Here is a 15,700-nt window from a genome sequence, read left to right on the forward strand (position 1 = left end):
ACCGGACCGCAGCAAATTAAAGGGACAAAGTTGTGGAATGCGGCGAGCAACAGTGGCACTATATGGCAAGACTAGAACATTTTACCTTAAATGTGTTTGCATGTTTTTTTTTTTTCCATTTTAAGAGAGGGTTTTTTTTATTACACATTTTAGTTTTCGGACACAAAGTGCAGATGGAAAGTTTTAACAGCAGGGGGAGAGCGCATCTAACCAATGATATCTCTACCAGCTGACAGCCGTGGGCCCGCATTGAGAGTCGGTCTTTCCGGGATTCAAGCAGCCAGTTCTAGGAGGCTTATTGGAGTCGCTGGACGCCGATGCTAAATTGATACCTGTTGTTCATATGCAGCATTTGCATTAACGGCAACTATCGCCACATCGCCTCTCAAGAAGACGCCTGGCGCCTGGCCAGGCACCACACCAAGGAATTCACTTCACTCCTTCAGCGGCTAGCAGCTAAATAGTTAGCCACGGCCACAGACAGGTAAAATAGTTTTGATAGCGACCCTTTTTTTCTCTTCCTTTGGCTTTGAGTTATGTTCATAGCAAAAAACAAAAAAATAGTTTAGTAACATGAACCGTTTGGTGTGCCTCGAGTGAGGTTCTCAGTTTGGGGGTGACGTTAGCTCAGATACGATACCTGCAGTTAAGCTAACAAACACGTCAACAATCGATGCGTTCACGTCAACCCGAGTAGTGGACAGTCGTATGCTAACTGACTGACCGCAGGGATGAGTTTTGTTAAGATCTCAACGCTGCAGTAATAATACTTTGCAACTGCCCCCCCCCCCCCCCCCCGGTTTAAGCATCACATGAATGTGTCTTTTTTTTCATTCTTCTGGCTTTAAAACCGCTGGTACGTGACCACCTTCGAGACCAATGCAACAGGTAACTTTGTTAAACATAAGGTGTCCGCCGGCTGACGGGCAGCTGATTACAAGTTTATTGTGATTTTTGTGGGGCGCCAACGAACACACACACACACACACACACACACACACACACACACACACACACACACACACATCTTCAATGAAAAAATGTCTGACTTTGGTCAAAGGGCTCTGAATCTGATCTGACCTTAAGTTCTGTTTGATCCATGACATTCAGGTGATGTCACACAGCATCATCTCAGGCCCTTGACCCATCTGACTCCACACCTCTAATGTCTTGTGTCTACATTTATGTTTGCCATCTCATTTGGGTTTCTGTCCCCACTGACATCATCCCATCACAACGTATCATCCCTTAGCATCTCACCCCCGGTGACCTTAAATTGTGGCCTCGGTGGTCTGACTCTGGATGCTGCAACAAAATAAAAGAAAATAATGTCAACAGAATGCACAAGAGGGAAACAAAATGATCTGCTGATAAAGTTACATTCAATTATCTCTTCCAAAGTTCAGTAGAACTGGCACCGGGAAGCCAAAACTTAATGGGTTTTAATTCCCTGCTGGGATGAAAACCTTGGGAGTGCGTGAGACATTCCCTCGCCAACAGATGCATATAAAGCAATAATTGCTCCAGCGAGATAAGAGCTGATGTTTTTAGTCGACCTGTCTTTTTATGCCGCATCATTTTAAAGTCTTGTTATGATCTTCCTAATGGGCGTTACTGCAAATTACAACTGCTGCTGCAAAAAAAAAAAAATTGTAGCGCTTTCCGCGATTCAGCCTGACTAGAGTGATGACACATAGCATCTAAAGTTGGGTTTATAGCTTTTATTTGCTTTATTGAATTGTGAATCTCACTGGATTCTGGATTTTATGTCATGTCATCTTATATTTTGTGACATTTGTCATGATATCCTTACTTTTCATGAACCAAAAGATTAGGAGAAAAAAACCTCGGCAGAATACATATCAAGAGAACACCTCAACTTTTTCATTAATACTCTTATTTGCAATCTTCCCCAGAACCGGACAAGAATATAGATATGCTACTAGCAGAGTTACTGCTAGTTAGCGTTGCATAATGAATGGCACTGGATGGGTGGGTTAGCATACCTCTGCTTTGCAAACCTGTCGGTTCTCCTCTCTGACCTCTGGCTCAGACACACAATGTCCACTGTCTTGGGCTGTCCAGAAGTAATCATTATTATTTCTTTTGACGATGTTTGACTGAGGTACGCTAACACTTCCCACTATGTACAATTCATTGGGCTAAGCTAACTAGCGTTCAGCCAGTGTCTGTGGGTCTGATCTCCCAAACAAAGAAAGGAAAGAGGTATCTGTCTTCTTGTTTGGCTTCAGGGAGGATGGAGAAGGAGCATATTTCCCTACACACACACACACACACACACACACACACACACGGTTATTTGTAGCTCTATTCAAATCTTAAAAAGCAGAAGGCATTTTAAACATCGCCTGCAAAACGGATGCATGGTTCTGTGTTTCAGCTCTGGTACTTCATGAGACACATTCAGTGAGGCGCGCTCGGTCGCGAACTACGAGCAGCCAGCCAGCTTTTGTCGGACCTATTCATATTCTCCTGTCTGTTTGTTTTCAGGTATGTCTGACACTCAAGGTAGTCTTGAGGCTGAATCGGGGAAGACCTCAGCTGAGGACCCTCAGATGGATTGTAAGGAGGCTGAAGAAGCAGAGGAGAGTTTGAGTGAGGGTATGGAAGAGGAGGAGGAGGATGGGGATGTAGGCCACAGTGTGATCAGGGATGATGTGCTGTATGACATTGAGATTGACAGTGCAGAAGAAAATTCAGAAAACCATGAGGTGGATGTTCTGGAGGAAGATGAGGGCACTCCTAAGGAGAGGGGGCTGGCGGGTAGGGATGGTGACGCTGCACGCAGGCCTGGCAGTGTAGACAATGAGGAGCACGAGACAAAACGCCACATTGAAACCCCTGAAACATCCGAGGAAGGTGGAGATTCTACCACTCAACCAAAGGTGATATTTACCTTCACTTGGGCTGCCTGACCTCTCTCCTCGTGCTTTTCCTTTTGCGCTCCTGTTCATGTTGCTGTTTTGATCTTGACTTGCTGTGGCCTATGGTGGTGGTGGTGGCGGCGCCGCCCTCTTTCCTACCATTACACAATAATTTTCTTGACTGATTGAGTTTTCTTGCGAAGCTTTGCTTGATATGATCAACAACATGAACTCAGGACGCGGCTGTCCGCTGATTGTTTCTCCTTTTTGTTTTTAGTTCCAGCTTTGCTAGATGTTTTAGAAGTAGAGCTGGTGGAAGTGTGGCTCTAGGTGCATTCGTGGCATTCTTGCTTGTCACAGGTGTGTTCCTCTTGTAGAGCTGTGCCATATGACGATAACGAGCATTTTTATCATATTTTTTATTCCAATTTGTGTCAATCCTGGTCTTTATGGCAGTACTTTTGTTATTTCGGGGATGTGTGTAGTTTCTCCATGCGGTATAGATGTTGACCCACAACTTTTTGATATATCTTGTATTTACATATTTTATATTTTCTTTCATGTTTGAGTTAAAGATTGCATCAATTAATTAGATAAAAGTAAAAACATAAAAGCAAGCAAAGCACTTTTTGCTGATAATATACCTATTCAAGATTGACATAAGCATATGTAATCATTTTATATAAAATATTGAGTAAATTTACCAAAAATGTGCTATCTATATAGTGATATAAATATATATATATATATATATAAAATAGGAATGCAGAATAATATTGATTCATCTTTGGTAGAAATTGATCATTTTTACAATCTATCAGTGTTGGACTGCTGGGCAACACGGCTGATGGCTGCACATTTTATCCAAATTAATAACAAATAATAACAACATAAATACAATTAATAACAAATCACAATATTATGACAAAATGCATTTTTAAACACAAGAAGGCCCAATATTTGCTATTTTTTGGGGGGGCTCCAAATTACCATTTTAATGTAAATATGCTGTTGCTGCAGAGTTGTCAACAAGTCAGTTGTCAGCAGTTAGATATTTCTTCAAAATCCTGCAGCCCTGCTGCCCAGCGCGACTCGGACCTCCTCCTCTTAGCTCATCATCATCGTCGGTGATGAAGAAGCAACAACTGCTCAATGATGTATGGGCTTTTCCCAAATGTTTTGGACGTAAAACATTATTTTGTCACATTCCCAGTGTTTACATGTGTTTTTCAGTGTGTCAGTAAACGTATAAACTTGCTTTCACACAGATAATGTTGACATTTGTAAATAGCGGCTACATTAGCTGTAAAATACCAGCATATATTGTACATCCCTGGCCGTGACATCTGGATATGAAATGACCAATGAGGATTGCGGTCATATGGTGCAGCTCTACTCTGTGGTGTCCCTGATCGGTTTGGGATGATCAAGTCTGCTCTCTATTAATACCAGATGATCTGGAACTGACTGTTGAGAGGGGTTTGACTTTGGTGTCTTTCGTTACATAATATACGATGACGTGCTTCTCCCTCTTGTCAATAAGTGCTTTACTCTACACACACATATTCCTTGTCGAGCAGGAACCGAACTTGTGTAAGTAAAAAAAAGAGTGTGTGAGGTTTTCTCACAATGTTCCCATCAACGTAAGTGAGTGAACACACTGAGGTCTCCACGCTGTCAGTCACGTGGCCGGGTAAGTGAGATGGATTTGGACTCCTGACTGCACTTTCTCAGGCAGTCCCAAATTTCTGACTCCTTAGGCTGTTGATTTACATTCTATCTTGGGTCGTCTGCCAGTATTACACGTCAGATTCCAAGAATTTTTGCTCCTTTTTTTTTTTTTTTTTAAACCCTCTTCACGATTCGACCCCAAAGACTAAAAAAATGCCATGCAGAATTTTGTAGGTCTTCCCGTAAGAGGCAGTTTCCATTATTTGAAGCTCAACTGCGACATTCTGCAGGAGAGTATGTCATGTTCCTCCATGTTTCAGAGGCAAGATAATCATGATGTGGTTCTTTCCTTCAGTCTAGCGCAGCTAAATGAACCCATTGTTCCCATCATGTTAGCCTCTTATCCTGTGTACTGAAGTGATGGGAATGGCCAACTCTGACGTACCCTCCCTACACTATAACTCTCGGTAGGCTGACAGTATTTTTAACGCAGTGTTTGCAGATGGATGGCAGTTGGGACAACTTTGATCACGCTTACATTTCTTCCTCCACTGCTTTGTTTGTCCCAGTATGAATTTAACAGCATGTGAGGACTATTTGATAGAGATGCAGTGGTAGTTCTGGCACAACTGCAGCGAATCCAAAGAGAAAAAAAACAAATAAACACTGCTGATCCGGGGTGTTGTTTTTTTCCCAGCCGCTCTCTTTTTTTTACTGACACACATAATGAAAGACCTCAACCTGCGTTGCCAGACCACACATTTAAACTTTGTTCCCCAATTTATTGTCATGCTTATCTGCCAGAGGCGGTTCGACAGGTCTTTCAAGTGTTTCAACTGCCTGATTGCACTCAGGTGTCATGTGTCCTTTAATTATTCATCTGTTGGTCACATGACATGCCGCACAAAAGTATGTGTCTCACGTGCATCTTTTTAATCATTTTATGCAGTGATGAAATTAAAAACGGCCATTTCCAGGCTTGAAATGTTGGAAAAAATTAGTCAAAAACTTTTTTTAGTCACGTCATGTGAATGTGCTTCAGGAATACTTGTGTATGTGAGAAAACTCTATTCCAGTTCCTCTGAATTGACAAACAATAAATGCGTATTTTGTGTGAAGCCCCAGGGCTCGTCCCTAATTTAGACATGGATTTGTAATCTTATTTGACTCTGCCAGACATATCAGAGAATCGCTCTTTAAATTTTGCCTGAGGGCCGTGGATATGTCACGGAAATAGATTCAGTTCTGTGCGGCGCGATTGACTTTGGACTTCTTTATGGTCTCGTATTCAGGTTGGGTGTACAGGAAACATCGTTGACCATGTTTGTAACGTTTTACACCCCCTAATAAACACTCTTAGGATATCAGATGTAGCGTTGGAATCATGGCAAAACCCAAAACCATGTTTTCTTTATGTAGTTGCACAATATTATTAATGTTATGGGGAGAAAAATCCCATGTTTCTGTTGTATCAGAGGATGATCGTTAACTCCAGGAGTAATGAAGGGATTTGGTTATTTTTGATACTTCATTGATTAACCATTTGTTTTTTTCTAAATGACCCATGTACGATAATGTTCTTGAGGTTCTTTGCGATCAGCGGTGGCCTCAGCTGCAGTCCTCACATTTTGATTTAGGTTTCCTGTTCTCTTCATGTTGGTGGGATTTTAAATCTACCAACATTACTTCCTGCTTTCCTTTCTTCCTTTATCAAGTACATCTTCTCAGTACTCCTGGATTGCGCTTGGTTTGCAGACGTAAACACTGGCTAGTCTTTGATATGTTTTATTTACGCTCACATTTTTTTTTTGTTTTGTTTTTTTGTTCACTGAGTGAAACTTGCCTGTCAGATTAGGCCTGACCCAGATCTTGTTACCTGGTGATCTGGTAGACATTTGCATAATTTAGAACCAAGCCAACCTCATTGTCTGAAGGATGTCCCAGTTCAAATGGACACATTCAGATTCGTAGATTTTATTCATGATATTTTCATTCATGGCGTACATACCAACCTGACTCTTGTCTCTGAGAGCTGCTGTGCAGAGTTTTATTATAGTCGGGTAAGTGTCCTAGTTCCCAAGTCCACAGTGAATAGGCCGCAAAAACAAGCACAAATATATCCAGTCTGCAGCTACAGGCAGCCACTTTATTATAGCCTGAGCAGAAGTGATGCTGCCACTAAATGTCCTCTCCACCCTGTTGCTCACTTTGAGCCAACATGTGCTGTCAGTGTGCAGCTGCGCAAGCCGCTGTGTCACGTGAATTCATACACACAACGTGAGGAGGCCAGATCATTCGCATTTTTCATATAAAAAAAAAAATTGTAACTCTTTTCAGTGCAGATGCGTTTTAGGTTAAAGGAAATTCCAGACATGCTCCTCATCGTCCCACAAAATGGCCAAAAATAACTCGTGTCACAAAGGGTTCAATGCGGTTGGAATTATTTCTAATAAACCTGAATTTCCTAGGAAACACAAACCAAAAGATGGCGGTGGCTCTGTGACAACAGTCTGTGTAAGGAGCTGCCCTGGAGAATGTTAGATGCCCCTGTTTTTTTGCACAAATTAAGGGATGAGGCACGAAGCACTTCAACTCAGTGGCACAGTCCAAGACAGGTGCAATTTAAAGGTGTGCGAGTGAGTGGAGTGTAACCCTCCGATTTGATTGTGTTGTGAGACAGTTCTGCTCAACAGGAGTGTTGAAAATGCGTTGCCCAATGGCTGTGATGCTGCAACTTAACTGACTTCTAGTTCGCCACAGCTCACTGTCCCGTCCAGGAAATAAATGACAAAATAGATCATGGAAGGAATGTGGACTGACCTGTACTGAGTCATATTTTTTGCAGGAATTGGACTTGTGGGGTGAATAACTCTTATTTTAAAATACGCTTTGTACATTACAATCAAAATCATGTTTATCATGGCAAATATTTGTGACTGATGCCTGTCAGCTATGATGTGACATTTTCCACTGAACAGCTATTATTAGCAGCCACTGATCCAGGGTCAGTAGTGCACACCATGTCGCAGCGTCCACAAGATGGCAGCCCACAGCTACTGTGTCCCATACGTGCAGTCTTCTCTCTTCATTGTGATGTCTCTGTGAAGACGTCAAGGGAAGCGTTCAGTAATAACCCTCTTGATTTCACCTTCATCGTTACAGGAGACCACGATGGCTGAGGAGTCCCATAGAAGCTCAGCCGCTGAGATCCCGGTCACCAGCAATGGCGACCTGGATCAGAGCCCTGAGACAGTATTCTGCAGGGTAAGGGCACCCCCACAGGCTTTTCAGATGAGAGTCTGTCTGATTGAAAGGTGTGTAATTTTTGGAGATATTTAGAAGAAGTCCTCAACCTTCCACGACAAAAATCCCATCCCTGAGACCTGACCTACAGGTTGACCTTGATAGTCACTGGAGTAAATTAGATAAATTCAAACTGGTATCAATCTACTTCTTTCTTTTCTTATTTTTTCAGAGGTTCATGTTATTCTTGGTATAGATAATTTGGGTTCCTGATGAGTTTTCTTCAAACCTTAAACACAGCAAAGGTCACTCCGTCCGTCTGTTAGCTACCACTCAACCTGCAAGAGAAGTCACTGTTGTAATTGTTTCGTAGGACTCGTATCCCAGTGGACCTGGCGCTCTGAACCTGTCCGAGTCTTGCATCACCTCCAGTAACTTTGCTGCAACCACAGAAGGCATCATCGAGTCAGGACCATACAAAGGTAAAATCTCCCGTTAAACCGATGAAGCCTCTTGTCAGAAACATACCGAGACCTTGAAAACTAACTTTGTCTTGCTTTTGTGCATTATTTCATCGCTTTATGTCCCATTGTGTTAAGAATGTGCGTTTCTCTCCGTGTACTCTCACAGCTCCACATTTCAATCTCTGTGATATTTGAAAGGTAGACATTTGAATTTGTAAAGGTAGACATCTATTTAAATTTAATGAGCTTCCTCTGATCTCTTCCTGGTAGTCCGCCTTTTCTTTTCATCATCAGGCCCTTGATAGAAATGCAAATAAAAATCTCTCCGTGGATGGGGCGAGCCGACGTTGCCATGGTTAATTTCCATGTTATTTACTGTGGTTTTGTGGTGGGCATTTGTTGAGTAACGCAGTCTTGCAGAGAGCTGCTACTATTAAAAAGAAAGCACACACACACTCACACAGCGGGAACAAACATCCATAAGAAAATTCCCCTTTCATTTTTGTAGGCAGGATGCTGACATGCTACTGAATCATAACTGTGAATATCTCCCAGGGTCAACCAGCCTTCCCACGTCCCCTGTGGCACCTGTAGCTCCCAACTTGGCTGTTGCTAGCCGCCTGGCACGCTCTTCCAGTGATAGTCAGGCTGAGAAAGGTACCAAGAGCGATGGAATATGACCAAGATGATGCGGAGTGGTCAACACTAACACACCTGTCCCCACGGGCTGTGCTGCTCCGTTCACAATCAAATCTCTCTTCCTCTCCTTCCCTTCGCACAATCCTGGGCTTGTTGAAGTAGTTCCCTGCTTTGCAATGGCTGAAAATGGGCGTTTACTCCATAGGGTCCTTTCCTCTAGAACTAGATCTCAAGATTTCATGATCTTCTAGACTGCTTGATGCTTAAGCATTATCTGGGGCTTCAAAAGAAAACTGCTTCCATGTCAGTGGGTTTTCCTGCTTGCAAACTTTGTCCTGGCAAACAGTGGTACCCCTAGTCTCTCAATGGAGCTTTGAAACTGAGAAAATGTGGTAACGGATAAACAGACAAGTCAACAAGACTCGCTAAAATCCCGTATGTGGCTTGAGCCTGAATAGTGACAAAAGGTTTGTAGCCAGAACTGTCAAGTGTGTTCCCTGATAGTCCGTGTTCTGTTTTCTGAAGCAGAAAAACCCTGAGAGGTTGTACGTTCAATTTTAGGAACAAAACTTGCTCGTATTTTCAGATGTTTTTTGTTTATCAAAGCCCTCCTATTACTGGTGCAGTGGTTAGCACTGTGGCCTCACAGCAAGAAGGTTCCGGGTTCGAGTCCCGGCTCGGGCATGGGATCTTTCTGTGTGGAGTCTCCATGTTCTCCCCGTGCCTGCGTGGGTTCTCTCCGGGTACTCCGGCTTCTTCCCACAGTCCAAAAACATGCAATTGTGGACGAGGCTGATTGGATTCTCTAAAATTGACCGTGAGTGTGAATGGTTGTTCGTCTCTCTATGTTGGCCCTGCGATGGACTGGCGACCTGTCCAGGGTGAACCCCGCCTCTCGCCCGTGATGCTGGGATAGGCTCCAGCCCCCCCGCGCCCCTTTATGTGTAGGAATAAGCGGAAGATGACGATGGATGGATGGAAAGCCCTCCTATTACAAAAAGGAAGTGTCAAAAAGTTACGGTAATTCAGTACATGGAGAGGCGTGGGTCAGGAGGCTGGGGGGTTTCTGGGTATACCAAGGGCCCCCCTAGTGGCCAACCTGACCAGTCACCACCCCACATATCCCCACGCTTGTGGCGCTCCTTTGGGTGGTTTCATTCTCTTATGCATTGCTAATCAGAGAATTTAAGGGGGTTCCTCACTGTTGTTGCTGAGGACTAATGTCAGGTGTACTTTGGGGGGGGGGGGGGGGGCTGGCGGTTCCCTGGTGGTTCCCTGGTGGTTCCCTGGTGGTTCCCTGGTTTCTCTACTTTATTGCGTAGCTGTCTGGTAATTGCTGATCCTCGTTGAGCACACTGACCCCCCAAATTGACAAACTCTTGCAGAGTCCTAGTTTACTCACGTCCTCAGCTGTGTTTTTTATGGCTTGTTTAACTTTTATCTACTTTTTTTTTTTTGTCAGTCTCAGGGTTCCAAATCTTTCAGCATTCCCCTCTATGCTCAAAACACAACGCAGCTCTTCTCATTACTGTTTCTGTGACTGGTACCTCATGGCTTGTTGTATTGTAATACTCATTTTAATTTAAATAATCTTTTTTTTTTTAATTGTTTTTACCCTCAACTTGGTGTGTTTTTAATCTCGAGTATCACACTGTTTGCTAAATATTCCACGCTTGTCCCGCCCTAAGTCTCACCACAGCTTTGTAGCCTGTGAATCCAATAACTAAATCACTAAGTCAACTTTTAATTGTCCAGGCGCTATGAAAGCACAGCCAAAGAGTGGAGCGTTGGTCCTTTCAGATGACTTAAAGAACCCAGCCATGGAAAAACTGGACCTAGTGAGAAAGTGGAGCATCAACACATATAAAGTAATCCTCTCTGTCCTTGATTTATTTTTAATTCCCTCCTCTACTCTGCTACTGCTCTGAGCCTTAGTCTCATCCTGTATCTTCTCACACTTAATAAGGATATTGGAAGAAAGAGAATTATACCCCAAACTGACATCCAGAATCATATATTGTTCCTTAGACTTTGTATTTTGGCTCCACTCTATCTTTCTCATTGTCCCTAACAAATTCACTTTCCTTTCCCTCCTACTGACTTCAGTAGAAACCCCCCTCTGTCAGCATCTTGATTTTAAACTGCTCTTAGATCTCATCAGCATGCACCTTCATTGAATTGGCTGTCCTCTGCAGTGCACCCGGCAGATTTTGTCTGAGAAGCTGGGTCGGGGCTCAAGAACCGTGGACCTGGAGCTGGAAGCCCAAATCGAAGTCCTCCGCGACAACAAGAGAAAGTACCAGAATGTGATCCGGCTGGCTCAGACGCTGGCCAGTCAGCTGTCCCAGATGATGCAGACTCAGAGGCAACTAGGTGACGCCTTTGCTGACCTCAGTCTGAAGTCACCAGAACTTCACGTGAGTCCGCGTACTTCGATTAACCAGTCTCATCGGATTGGATCGGAATGTTCTGGTTATGTGTGGACTTCTGCACCACCTGCCAGACTCTGCTCTTTATTGCCATTAGGCCGTTTTATCGAAGCATCACATTACAGCGCAGCTAGGAAGTTTAGAGCTGCATTATGTATTATTAAAGCAGCGACTTCCTCTGAATACTCCAGTTGTATTATGTGATTTATATGCTCAGCTGCATGCTTCAAGTGTCCAGCAGCTGTTATTTCTCTGAGTGAGGAACCAAGTGGAGCGGGAAGTTGGGATTTTGAAATAAATGTTAGATTTTATACCTTTCACACATCATTAGGTAGTGCCTGTCTGCCATTCACATCTTCGTTGCATGTCCTTTTTTAAGTAATGGAGAAAATTGTAATTGTTAAACTCGGATAAATCCCTTTTCCTCAAACTGTACGAAGAAGCGCCGTGACTGAAGACCTGTTATGGCGCATTTATGGTTCATCATCAATAGTTTAAACATGAATACATTAAAAAAAACAACCTGTATTTATCTCTGAGGAAGATCCCTGTTTGTCCCAGACACATCTCCTGTTGATGGGAAGCCGTGATTCTGTCCAACGAAATGTGGCAAGGAAACGCAAATGTGTTTTAACTCTTTTCTTTAGGAGGAGTTTGGTTATAACGCTGACACCCAAAAGCTTTTGTCCAAAAATGGGGAGACGCTGCTGGGCGCTATCAACTTCTTCATTGCTAGTGTGAACACGCTAGTAGACAAAACGATCGAGGACACCATGATGAACATCAGACAGTATGAAATCGCCAGGTAAAGCCCACAAATACTTTCTTTGTATTCCAACTTTAAGTACACTATGCTCGTGAAACGATCAATAGGGAAAAAGAAAACTTCCCTACTTACCTGTGATGCTGCTTTACTATTAACACTCTCCAAGGATCGAGTACGACGCGTACCGTACAGATTTAGAGGAACTGAATCTGGGACCACGAGACACCACCACCATGCCCAAGATCGAGCAGTCCCAGCAGCAGTTCCAGATTCACCGCGAGAAATACGAGAGGATGCGAAATGGCGTCTCTGTCAAGCTGAAGTTCCTGGAAGAGAACAAGGTTTGCTCGACGCAGCAGTGCTGACATCCTGTCATGTCTGTCTGTTCAGTTGTGCCCATTGGCTCTCTTGTGTTTTCTCTCCTTTGCTCCCAAAAAGGTGAAGGTTTTACATAACCAGCTCATCCTGTTCCACAATGCCATAGCGGCGTACTACGCTGGAAACCAACAGCAGCTGGAGCAGACACTCAAGCAGTTCCACATCAAGTTGAAAATGCCAGGTGGGGAGAGTCCATCTTGGCTTGAAGAGCACTAATCAGTTCTTCTCTTTGGAGCCCTGCAGGCTCAGTTTGGAGTTTTGACAAGTCAAATTATACTGAAACTACAGGACACCCCCCCCCCCCCCCCCATCAACTGTACTGTCACACACAGACTCTCAGAATGGTAAATTTTATAAGGAAAAAACACAATGAGGAAAGAAAAAAAACACAATCTCATACATTGTCTTTTTGTGTTGGCATCAGTCATAGGAAATGCACTTTTATACTGTTTGACAAATCTGTTTGACAGGAGTTACTGCAGCTAACACACGTGGAGACTGTAAATGGCCTTTTTTTACTCCAGCGTATGAATGTTGTATCCCAGCATGGCAGACATGTTGGCTCTCTAAGGGCGATGATGGGATCAAAACGACCGCTGTTTTCTCTCTTGATACTGTGTGCTGTTGATTCAGTTTGGGATGTGCGCCTTCCAGAAGTCTGACCAGCCACGAACATTCCACACAATTCTCTCATCATGTTGACTTGACGCTTGTGGCGATAAACAGGGCAAAAACAGATTCGTTGAATGTGGTAGTTGGTCAGTTTTTTCTGCAACCTCTGAGTAAAGGAGTTGGATAAAGAAAATGCTAATTTGAGTCCTTGCTGAGAGTTTGATGAGACCACCGATATCACTCTTCTGTCTGTTCATCAAATATAAGGCTTCCCTGAGCATGTTAGCGTAGCATTAAGACTAGAGATGACTAGCCTAGCCTGTCTGAATGAATGAATTCTACCTAGCAGCCTGGCTAGCTGTCTCTAATACTCTTTCCACCAGACACATGGGCAGGATTTTTCTTTTAACATGCTGAAAAAAAACAAACGCCGACTGGCTGAACTTTTGGCTTTGGAGAAAAACCAGATGTTGGGTGGTGCTCGCTGTTGTTCAGCCTTTTGGAAAAGGGCTTTTCACAGGAAGCTAAGCTAAGTAAGCAAAGCTAACTAGCGCCAGCTTCATATTGAACAAACACAAGAGAGATGTACATTTTCTCATCTTGCTCAGGGAAAGAATATAAATGTCAAAAAATCTAAATAATGACAAAATAATCCCAATACAATTATGTTCACCCGATGCTACTTTTAATCATTATTACTGTTTCAGCATCTTGTCAACTTTCATGGCTTGTGTCTGAATACAATGTGACGTGTGTCGATCGATTCTCTTAAATTCAGAGAAGATGAAGGACCAGCCTTGTGTAACTAAATGTGCCTTGCTTTGACCTTTTTTTTTCCTTTCTCTCCACACTATCTGGTCTTTTTTACCATGAAAAAGATGCTCTCTTCCTCCCTGTCTCACTCTCTCTCTCACTGCATTTTTGGGATCAACTCTTGAAGCAGGGAGAAACGGACCAAACGCGCAACATTCTCACATACTCCCAGAGGAAGTTGTAACGCGACACCACACAAAAAAATAAACTATTTGAGACATGCAGTTGAATGAGATATTTATGCACATGTATGCATTTGAGAAGAATTTGAAGAAAAAAAAGGATATATTTGTGGTATAAACCAAAATGTGATTACTTTAAAAACTTTTTTTTGTAAATTTGAAAGACCAGCATCTCCTGCTTGAGCTGCTTACAGCTTGTTTCTTTGGGCTATAAAAGGTATATTTTTCAAAGAGGGCGTTCTAGACTCTGGTATTTATAACTAGTGGTCACGTCCTCTGTTTGTTGACTTGTAGTTTTCTTATGGCCGACTATAAAGTGTGTTTTCTTGAAATAGATGGATATATATTTGTAACTTTCCCTATTTCACCCTGTAGTCCGTGACCAATGCTGCCATTGGCTTCTTTGCTGAAGACCTACAGAATGATACGCTAGTGCTAACATGTACTAGTGTCTCTACCTTTGTAACAATGCAACATTAACAAATGTTGAGTTGAAAGATCCTGAATGTCATGTAACTTCTTTGGGAAAATAAATGTTTCTTTCCTTTAAGCGTCTCCAGACATTTCTTTGTCTGAGTTGTGTGAAAAGGCCCCACCAAGAGGGCCAACTAAGAAACAGGAGGCAAGTAAAAAAAAACAAAAAAAACTCCAAACTGTCGTTGCTAACAAAAGAGCTACAGCTAAAGAAAGGTGGTATCTAACCAGTGCCTCATCCTGGTTTTGGTTTTTGAACTTGTGCCTTTGAAGGTAGGCATCAGCAGTTTATTGAATTGCTTCTTGGATTCTGTTTACATTGAGATTTTCTGTGCTGCGGGACATTTTACGTCTCAATTGCCGCTGCTGTTTAATTCTGTTTGTAAGTTTTTGGTAGTTGAACACTCACCGCACCAGCCAGCGGCGTGTTTTATAACCACATACCCACCGCAGTTGTGCATTTTTGTTGCATTTGAGTCCATCTTTAAGAGATAGTTGTGTATCTCTGGTTGTGAGATGACAAAGCAGGTTCATTTTTATCACTCTGTCCTGTTGCAGCAGTGAATTATCGAGAGATATTGTGACATGTTTACAATTACAGCTGATTCTTTTTGGCTACTTTTTTTGGGGGGGGGGGTAAAATTGAGACATTGTACTTTTTAATTGTAAATAGTTCTGTTAATTGCATAGTCGTTGGACCGCATGACCTGTGTAAACTGGCAATTGGGATAAATAATAAGGAAATGGACATAAAAATTAATATCTGAGTCTCCTAAAAATTCAATAAGAAAGCATAAACCTGCAACAAGGCGATTTTTTTATTCATAAAATTCCTCCTGAGGATAACCTGCGTTGGACAAGCATGAGATGAAAGCAAATTATAAAGTCCAGTACTTCCCCCTGTAGCCTGGCGCAGTAAAAGTTATTAATCCCGAACAATGAACGCACTGTAACCTGATTAACCTGCGCTACATCACGGCCGCTCGCAGCCAGCGTGATTGCACCAGCGGCGACACGCCTGCGTGTGTGTGCGCGCCACACGCAGGCGTGCGTGAGCGCGCCTTTTCCACCTGGACCAATCACGTAGCAGGAAGCTGACAACACTCTCGGGCGCCGTCTACTGCTGCTGCTGCTGCTGGTGTGT

At 43.0% G+C, this 15,700-nt stretch overlaps 1 protein-coding gene across 3 annotated transcripts; it reads left to right on the top strand.

The window, feature by feature from the left end:
- Positions 1-38: 38 nt before the first annotated feature.
- arfip1 (ADP-ribosylation factor interacting protein 1 (arfaptin 1)) lies at positions 39-14,632 on the top strand. 3 transcript variants are annotated; one of them, XM_086211906.1, is made up of 10 exons: positions 39-484; positions 2,512-2,906; positions 7,719-7,820; positions 8,173-8,281; positions 8,819-8,920; positions 10,658-10,770; positions 11,098-11,319; positions 11,979-12,136; positions 12,264-12,438; positions 12,536-14,632. In XM_086211906.1, exons 2-10 carry the CDS (start codon positions 2,514-2,516, stop codon positions 12,689-12,691), a joined length of 1,530 nt encoding a protein of 509 aa, XP_086068032.1. In that variant the 5' UTR covers positions 39-484; positions 2,512-2,513; the 3' UTR covers positions 12,692-14,632. The 3 variants fall into 3 exon arrangements, with proteins under 3 accessions (XP_086068032.1, XP_086068033.1, XP_086068034.1); XM_086211907.1 differs by lacking the exon at positions 8,819-8,920; XM_086211908.1 differs by lacking the exon at positions 2,512-2,906 and having other exon boundaries at positions 46-484.
- Positions 14,633-15,700: the final 1,068 nt, after the last annotated feature.

Source organism: Aulostomus chinensis, chromosome 8 (genome assembly GCF_037954235.1).
Source record: "Aulostomus chinensis isolate RoL2024-O1b breed Wild chromosome 8, RoL_Achi_v1.0, whole genome shotgun sequence".
NCBI classification, from domain to species: Eukaryota; Metazoa; Chordata; class Actinopteri; order Syngnathiformes; family Aulostomidae; genus Aulostomus; species Aulostomus chinensis.

What these genes read in the sequence shown, in the direction of transcription:
- arfip1 (XM_086211906.1), top strand. Translation starts at nt 2,514, where the DNA reads ATGTCTGACACTCAAGGTAGTCTTGAGGCTGAATCGGGGAAGACCTCA. An exon ending in CTGAGACAGTATTCTGCAGG is followed by an intron (nt 7,821 to 8,172) that starts GTAAGGGCACCC and finishes ATTGTTTCGTAG; the next exon opens with GACTCGTATCCCAGTGGACC. An exon ending in AGACAGTATGAAATCGCCAG is followed by an intron (nt 12,137 to 12,263) that starts GTAAAGCCCACA and finishes ACACTCTCCAAG; the next exon opens with GATCGAGTACGACGCGTACC.